Source organism: Gossypium raimondii, chromosome 6 (genome assembly GCF_025698545.1).
Source record: "Gossypium raimondii isolate GPD5lz chromosome 6, ASM2569854v1, whole genome shotgun sequence".
Taxonomy (NCBI): Eukaryota; Viridiplantae; Streptophyta; class Magnoliopsida; order Malvales; family Malvaceae; genus Gossypium; species Gossypium raimondii.
The window spans coordinates 12,691,860-12,701,360 of record NC_068570.1 but is presented as its reverse complement, the minus strand read 5'-3'; the positions used below and the strand labels follow the sequence as shown (position 1 = coordinate 12,701,360).

General features: G+C 29.8%; 1 protein-coding gene across 1 annotated transcript; it reads left to right on the top strand.

The window, feature by feature from the left end:
- Positions 1–1,554: 1,554 nt before the first annotated feature.
- LOC105774769 (glycine-rich domain-containing protein 2) lies at positions 1,555–8,196 on the top strand. The gene is made up of 8 exons (XM_012597347.2): positions 1,555–1,712; positions 2,789–2,906; positions 3,024–3,266; positions 4,387–4,848; positions 5,549–6,006; positions 6,126–6,300; positions 7,114–7,269; positions 7,778–8,196. The coding sequence occupies exons 1-8, from the start codon at positions 1,555–1,557 to the stop codon at positions 8,039–8,041; spliced, it is 2,034 nt and encodes a 677-aa protein (XP_012452801.1). The 3' UTR covers positions 8,042–8,196.
- The last annotated feature ends 1,305 nt before the right edge of the window (positions 8,197–9,501 follow it).

The window sequence follows — 9,501 nt, the reverse complement described above, 5'->3', positions numbered from 1 at the left end:
GTTGAGGACTATCGATTTTTTAACGCCACATGAACTTGTTGTTTGTGATTTTAACAAGAATGACCAAAATGATCGAATTATGTAACGCAGTACTTAAATTATAATTTTTAAATTTTGAATGTCTAAAATTTTTTTTTTTACAGTTGAGTGAATATAATAGTTTACGGTTTAATTCATATAAATTAGTCAAAGTAAAAGTTTTTACACACGTCAATTAGTTGTTTAACAAAGTTGTATAATTTTTAATTTTATTTTATTTTCGACCTCTTGTAAAGAAAGATACAGATGGGATAAACACCATGAATATTTATTCATTTTTATTTTTAACTTTTAATTGTTTACATTTTTATTAATTTGGTCTTTATTCTTTTTTGAGTTAAATTTGATTATTAATCTTCCAAAATAGTTAAATTATTTTCTTATGAAAATATTGACTAAAACATTAATTTTTTTAATGATGTGGTATGACAACCTATGTGGTTGTCCGTATACTTTATTTCGACATGACACTAATTGTCAAATAATTTAAAATTTATGAAAATATTAAGAAAAACTCAAAATTTAAAAATATATAAAAAATATGAAGTACATGCGGTTGCCATGTTAAAAAATTTAACATCATAATAATAAAACAATTCAACTCTTTTAAAAAGTTGTTGGTCAAATTTAGCTAAAAAACAAAATAAGGACCAAATTAGCAAACAATGTAAACTTTAAAAGCTAAATTGATCATTTATCACATTATGTTTTTATTATATTCTATGATATTTCGATTTAACAACAAATAGATGAAAAAGAGCAATCAAGGAAAAATTTTGTAGCCAAACCGTGCAGGGAAAAAGCTTTGGTTGTTTTGCATGGATGCATGAATGCGTGCGTGCCCTTAAATCCCTCCAAAATTGTCTCATAATTTCAAGGAAATGCCCAATGCATGAATTCAATGTAAGCTATTTAAGCTCAATTCCGCAAATTACCTATCTTCAATTTAGTCCAAAAATATCGAGACAACGGAATTTCAATGTAAGCTATTTCTTGCCTCACACGAATTCTCAACATTATTTTTAAATTCGAAAAAATTTTCTTTCATATATTTTGGAAATTTTGTGTTTCTTGTACACTTAAGTGGTAAAAAAAAAAAAGTCAAAAGAAGTCCTAGCTTAATGGTAAATTTGAAATTTAGGGAATTTCGAGTTCTACCTTGTCTAAATCACACTACGTGCAGGCTTTTGTCCATATTTATTTTGATATAGCTAGTGACAGATCTTAGCATTAAGTTTTGAGGGTGTCTAACTATAGTTTTTAAAAATTTTGATAGGTCTAATTATGGGTTTAAATAATTTTAAAGGCTCAATGAAAATCTACAAAAAAAAATTCGAAGTGTCTAATTGAAATTTTAAAAAATTTTGAATTTAATTAAAAATTTCAAAACCTTTAGAGCGAGGAAGACTCCCTAAGCTTTAATGATTGTCCGCTTTTAGAAATAACTTTGTAATAATTAATTCGGGTTCTAGTTATTGGAGCAATTTTGAAGCAAAATCTTTGTTTATGTTTAGCATGGAAAGGGGGCAAGAATTAGAATGGGAAGAGGCACAAAAGCTTGCCATTAGCGTTGATCTCGTCGCTTCAGCCAAACAACACCGACGATTTCTTGCTGAAGTTGATAGGAATCGGACCCTCTATGATGGCCCTGTCTTAGACCGGGCCATTTATAGGTCAATCTTTCAACTCTAATAAGTTCTTTTTTTTCTTTAATTTTTGCCTTGAATGATATTAATTTATTGAGTTAATTGCACCAAACATTCTCAAATTATGACCTTCACTTTTAATTGGTCCCTAAACTTCAAACTATTCTAATTACATCCTGAATTTTTTATGTTATATCAATTAGGTCTTTTATTACTAAAATCGTTAATTCAATTGTTACATGACATGTCGATTTTATGTAACGTAATTTAAAATGAAAAGTTTAAGAAAAGGAATATTGTAAAATAGATGTTTTAAAAATTTTAGTTTTGAGGTTTTCGATACTTTTATAGAAGATTTATTATTCAATTTTTTAGTTTTACTTTATATTTAGTTTTTACTTTTAAAAGTTATGTGACAACGTTCTATTTCTTTAAAATTTTCATTTTAAATTTAGCTACATTAGATATGACGTTTCATTTAACGGTTAAATTAACAATTTTAATAATAAAAGGACTTGATTGGTATAATATCAATAGTTTGTCAATGTAATTAGAATGTTTTGAAGTTTGGGTACCAATTTAGAATGAAGGTTATAGTTTGGGTGGGTCTAGTGCAATTAACTCTAATCTATTTATTCATACTACTAGTGGTAAAAGTACCATGGAGGCCCTTATACTAGGAGGCAAATTGCATTTTCCCCCTTGTACTTATAAAATGGGCAAATTAGTCACCGTATGTTAGATCAAAGAGCAAACTAGTTATTCTATTAAAAAACCCATCCATTTCTATTGTTAAAAATTGGTTTTTTTGATAAAAATTGGTTCTTGTATGTCAAAATGAGGTATACATGGCATGCCACATGTAATCGTATGGTTATTTTGTTAGTTACGTTTATTTTTTAATAGTAGGAATGGATAATGTTTTTAACAAAAAGGACGAGTTTGCTCGTTGATCTAATGTATAAGGACTAATTTGTCTATTTTTTAAATAAAAGAGGCAAAATGTAATCTGACTCCCGGTATAGAGACTTCCATGGTACTTTTACCTACTTCTAGTTTTAAGTTCTGATAATTCATTTACCTTTGATAACGTCCAAGTTTAGGTACAAACACTATTGGCTTCCACTACTTGGCAAACATACAGAATCTACGATTTTGGAAGGCCCTTTGGTTGTGCCACTTGACTGTGAATGGATTTGGCATTGCCATAGGCTTAACCCAGTACACTTTTAAACCATGGAACATAAACGCAACATTATATATATATATATATATATATATATATATATGTTGTCACAGTGAAGTTTTGCCAATTTGTGTATTTGTTGTCTTTGTTAGGTACGATACAAGGCTGATTGTGAGGAACTCTATGGGAGAATCCTTGACAATAAGAATGTCATGTCCGCAATTAGTACAACTTGTAGAAGGCAAACCGAAGAAATATGGAAGAGGATGTATCCATATGAGCCATATGAACTTAATATGAGCAATCAATTCCTCAAAAATTTCGTAAATTCTTCGAGGAGTACCGAGTATGATCTGGTTTCAGCTGTTAAGAGACAAAGTCCTTTTTTTTACCAGGTATGATATTGGGGGAAATTTAAACAAGGGTGGTAGTCATTTGACTATCACTAAGTTTATGTTTTAGTTATCTAATTATGAAAAGTTACAAAATGGTCACTCAACTATTCGATTTTGTCTTTTTTAGTTACCAGTCGTTAAATGGCTAATGAAAAGATGACGTGACGGCTTTTAAGATTGGTATAATTGCAACTTTAGCCCTCAACATTTACACATTGTGTAATTTGGTCTCTTTTTTTGTAGTTTTACTTTTCTTTGTGATCTTTTCACCTAAAAAGTTAAAAACAAATTTATAAGCTAAATTTGATCGAAAGTTTACCAAAAATAGAAACACCCCAAAATCCAAGATAATAATTTTATCTTTTCTCGTTCTTTTAAAATTAATCCTCAATGTCACAAAAAAAAACAAAATTGAAAAAAAAAGAGACCAAAGTATATAATGTGTAAACGTTGAGGGTTAGGTTTTTTAGAATTAAGACTAAATTGACACAATTTATAAATGTTGAGGGTTAAAGGTGCTATTATTCCAATTTTAAAAGCTTTCACGTCATCTTGTCGTTAGCCATTTAACGACTGGTGATAAAAAAAAATTTAATAGTTGGGTGACCATTTTGTAACTTCTCATTGTTGGGTGATCAAAACAAAATACTCATAGTTGAGTGATTATCAATGTAGTTTACCCTTTAAAAACCATTAGCATAGATAGTGGCAAATTTGAGGGGAGCAGGAAGGGGCCTTTGCTCCCCCAAAATGATTTTTTTTAAAATTAGTCCTTTTATAAATAAAGAAACTATAAATTAATATATAGTGAAATTGCATTTTGACCCCTCTAAAAATAGAATTTTTTAACTTAATCCTCTTGTAAATAAAGAAATTATATATTAATATGTAGTAAAATTGCACTTTAGTTTTCCTAAAAATGAAAAAAAATTAATCCCTTCAAAAATAATGAAATTATAATTTAATACATGATAAAATTATATTTTAATTTATGAAAAAATATATAATTAAATTCCAGACCATGTTAAAAAAATTTCTAGATTCTCATAGCATAAACATTGGACATCATCGTTTTAAGTTTTGAGTTTGTTTCACTTGACACCAACAACATATGGAGCAGGTATCTGGATCCCACATGAATGATGATGTCTTTCTTGAAGGAGCTGTAGCTAGATACAAGGGATTTCTACATTTGATCAAGAGAAATTGGGAAAATTCCAAGAGATGTTTTTGTGTTCCAACATATGACATCGACCTTATCTGGCATACTCATCAACTGTATCCTGTTTCTTATTGCAAAGATGTAATGGCAGCTTTGGGAAAGATATTAGAACATGATGACACAGATTCTGATAGAACAAAGGGTAAGAAGCTAGACACTGGATTTTCTAGAACAACCAAACAATGGGAAGACATGTTCGGATGTAGGTATTGGCGTGCTGGAGCAATGTATAGAGGACAAGCTCCATCCCCACTTGGACTCAACTTGTCTCAATTGGACAACCAGTGGTGGGACAAGAAGATGGTCCCATCAAATGAAAATCAAGATATGGTTTCACTTCTTAGGAAAACGGTTACGGAGGTAAGCCTCAAACGCTTTTTCCTCGTATGTTTCTAATAAGAAAATTATATTTAGGGTGAGTGTTTGATCGAATCGAGTGAAAAATTTTTGATTTAGTTGAATTGTTCCATTTTATTATCTAAGTCGAGTCGAATAAATTTGTTCAAGTTAAATTAAAAAAACAAACTGAACATATTAAAATCTTATTGACAATATGACTATGTTCGAGTTAAAGAACATATATACATATATATACATTTGAAAATTCTTTTAAAACAAAATAAGAGAAAAAAAACAAGATGATTTGTATGATAAACTTAATTTGATAATTTACTTGTTTAATACCTCTAATTTATTATTTTAATTTTTATTTAAAAATTATAATTTAGCATTTATATATATTAAATATTTTTAATAGTTTTTGAATATATATTTATAAAATTTTGGAAAAATATTTTAAAATTTGAAGATATTTTGAATTTTTTGAGAGGGACAAATTTGTCAATTTTAAAACTGCTAGGGACCCAAGGGATATTTACATAAAATTGTTTATTTGAGTTGTAAAATTCAAGACTTGAGCTCAAAAACCGAATTACTTATTTGAAACTAAATAACTCAATTTAATTAACTTAAAATTTTAAAAAAAATTCTTCTTTTTCGAATCAGATCGAATTTTGCTCCACTCTAATTATAACTCTTTTTATTTGACTGTTTTTTTCAGATTATGATAGAGATTGTTGGGGTCAAAGATCTACCTCAAGGACTTAAAGGAAGCCTCTTTGTTACAATCAACAAAAAACAACCAGATATATTTCTTAACAACAAAAGAAACATAAGCATTTTGTGCAACACCAAGGAGAAACAAGCACTTGTGTTCCAATGTGAGCCTAAAGGGGATCTTGTCATTGAACTAATGTCATATTCACCTATCAAAACACTAGGAACAACCTCAATCTCCCTGAAGGGCATAGTAAACTCAGTTTCTCGGCTTTATGCAGAAGAATGGTTCGATTTGGTACCAAATTTGACACTTGCTGATTCGAAACCGATTAGTGTGCGAATCGCTTTCTCTTTCACTCCTCCAATTCTAGCACACTACATGGTTCAAATGGTTCGGCATTTCAAGTATCATTGCTTTACCGATGAGGCTAGCAATGATATAATCAGTCTCCACATGAGGTATACACGAGTGCACATAAATTCATCATTTGTAGTATAATTTCATACATGGCCAAATAATTTGAACGAATTGTCTGGTTTATATATATATATATATATATATATATATATGTTTCCAGAGATTACCAGACAAGAAAGGAAGTGATTGGTCTAACATCATGTGGTGGAACGCATGTGCTTGCAGCAGAATCTGCTGAGAAGGGATGGTTTTTGAATAATTCCCATTGGTGGTTTCATGTTCATAACAAGTTAAATGAAAATAGCATTGCATTTGGTTTTAAAGGAAATCGAAAGGTGAGTATAGGTGTTCAGGCCTTATTTATATATTTTATGCTTACTTAAATTTGGTCCGAAATATGAATATAAAATTTTACTTAAGTTCGTTCATATTTATAAATAACTAACTTAATTATCCGCTTATATTTTTCTTTGAATTTTTAACATATTTATATTAATTTTAATAATTTTACATAATTTCATTTATTAAAATTTTATATATAGAAATTTTAACTTTTTAAATATTTACATTATAGTATTATATATTACTATAAATTTAATTTTTATATGTTATAAATTATATAATATATAAAATAATATATTATATTATAAACATAAAAAATCTGTTCGTGACCAAGCTTAGCCTATATTTTAAACAGGTCTAGTTTTTTTTATCGAAGCCCGTTTTTCAAGCTTAATTTTTTTTAAACCCTTTTAAATTTCTAGCAAACTTTTAAACTTAGATAAATAACTCAACCCATAAACAAGTCTAGTATCAATTAGGGGAGGATTTAGAGGGGGGACAAGGGCCTTGGCCCCTCTAAAATGGAAAAATTATTTTTTTGATCTCCTAAAATATAATAGGATTAAAAGTTATTATGTGATAAAATTATACTTTGGCCCCTAAAAAATGAAAAGATTTTTATATAGTGCTTTGAAACGTGGCGAAATCATAAGTGAATACAAGATTAAATTACACTTTAACCTCACAAAAATTTTATAATTCAATTCTAATCTCCTTAAACATAATTTAGATTCGCTTCTGGTATCAATGGCTTTGAAATACATTATCTTAAAAACCCTAAATTTTTGTACATATTATGGCTATAGGTGATTGTTTTTCGAGGAAGAAAACTAGGATTTGAGATTAATGATGGCAAGAAGCTGAAAAATGAAGAGCATTTCATGACGGCTGTTGAATTCTCCATGGAATATCCTTATGGAAAAGCTATAGCTTTGTTCAACCTTAAGTCTGCTATTATAGAGGTTTATTACATTATCAACATCTTGGAATTTAAAATATAGAACAAATTGGTCCCTCTAAAAAAATCAGAATAATTTAACCTCTGTCAATTTTAAAAGTGAGCAGTTAATGGTAATTAATATGGGTTAATGTCTTCCAAGTGTATATAACTTTAATTAGTGTAATAACAAATTTAGCCCTCGATATTTTTATATTTTATCAACTTGGTCTAAATCCTAAAAATTCAACAAATTTAGGCTCAACATATATACTAATGTTGTGAGCTAAAATTTTAAATTAAAATCAAATTGGCAAAATGAGTAACCTTGGAGAGTTAAATTTGTTATTATACAAATTAAAATAATGTACAATTGAAGGAAATTATGAACGTAGTGATTAATTGTTCACTTTCGAAATTGACAGAGATTAAATTGCTTTGATTTTGTTTTGAGAAATATGATAGACGGAAAGGTCTTTTTATCTTTAGACTTTTTTAGCTATTACTGATTTTTTTTAATCTTTCAAAACCAGATCAATGAAGAAGAATCGCTTGTAGTCCCTATGATTATATTGGCTTTTCTAGTTTCTGAAAGTTCAAGCAACTGTGAGAAAAGTTGCAATAATGAAGGGAAGGATGGTGGTGAAGTCATTACTAATGGAATCAAAGACTCACCTCCTGACGGTGAAGATGAGGTTAAAAGTAGCAATTGCGGCGGGTGTGGTGGTGGCTGCGGCGTTAGTTGTGGAGGAAGCTGCGGAGGGAACTGTTCGGGTGGTGGTAGCTACCGGAATTGATTACATATCGAAGTACACAAATATGACTAAAAAAATTAATGATTAGTTTTCACTATAATCCGTAAATAGTTGGATTAAATACTCTTCTAAATAAAGTCCTTATGAATAAATGCATAGGATGCTATTGCAATGTTTTCACATTTCACATAAGAGTAAAAAAGAAAAAGTTTATAGGCGATGAACTAATTCCAATCCAATTACATATTTTTCTCACACAGTAGTAATCTAAGGAACTATGAGTCTATTGCTCTAATTAGTTGGAAACTTGTTGTCTTAACACATTCTCTTTTGCAACATGTCTTGGTGAGCAAAGTTGTGAATCCGCTTCCATTAAGCTGCAACATGTTTAAAATGTTAGAATCGTAAATCAAGATATGATATAAAACTTAAGAAATCATAAATCAGGATCTATCATGTTAAATCATCAAGAACAAAACGATAACATAACTAGATGCAGAAGTGTACCTGAATCAATGGATTCCTTGAAATTTTTTCGGATCTTGGGGATTTGATCTTCCAAATTAGCACATAAGTAATCTTGAGAAGGTGGCTGTAACACCTTATACCCAACCTGGTTGCCAAGCCCGAATATCAGGATGCCACATCACCGTCTCGTGTCATGCACAACATTTTAAAATCTCGTTGTAAAAGAAATGTCTTCTATTTTAGGATTCATATAGGTGTTAAGTCAATCTTACTTTTTAGTTATCATCCTTACATGCTAAATATACATCACATAGTCTTATAACAATAATTATACATGCATTTAGACCAATCGAAAAAAATTCCAAACTGTTACGTAGGTATCGATACTAAAAGAGTGGTATCAATACCACTTGGAAAATCGATACCAAATTAGCTTACTGTTTCTTGTTTCAAAAACCCAACTTTTGGAAAATATCGGTACCACTAATGAAGTACTGATGATTTCACCCTGAGTATCGATACTCGAGATAAAATATCGATACCTACAAGCAAAATAGACTTCCTGAAATTCGAAAATAATAGAGGTATCATTTTTAAAGCCCGAATATCGATGCCTCTATTCTAGACCTTAAAAATATAACATGTATCAGCACATTGATCATTCTCAATTAGTCCTAAACGTCATGCATCAAGTGCCTTATAAAATACGCACAAAAATACCTCAAATGGCAGTCCCAAACAATAACATCATATTTTCAAATCTACAAAATACCAATCATAATAGGCATGCAATCAACTAAAAATTCATAGGAAAATCACATAACATCTACCATATTTCCTTTTATTCCCAAAGCCCAATTAAACAAATAACACCTACTAATAGAAACTAAGTTCCTGGCTTGGATCACTCCTCGAGACCACACCGCTCACACCGGCACTACTTATCTGCAATGGTTTAAAAGAAGTGTGTGAGCTTAACAAGTTCAGTAAATGCTCAGAATAACCACTACACAAACAAGTCGTCATGCATCAAC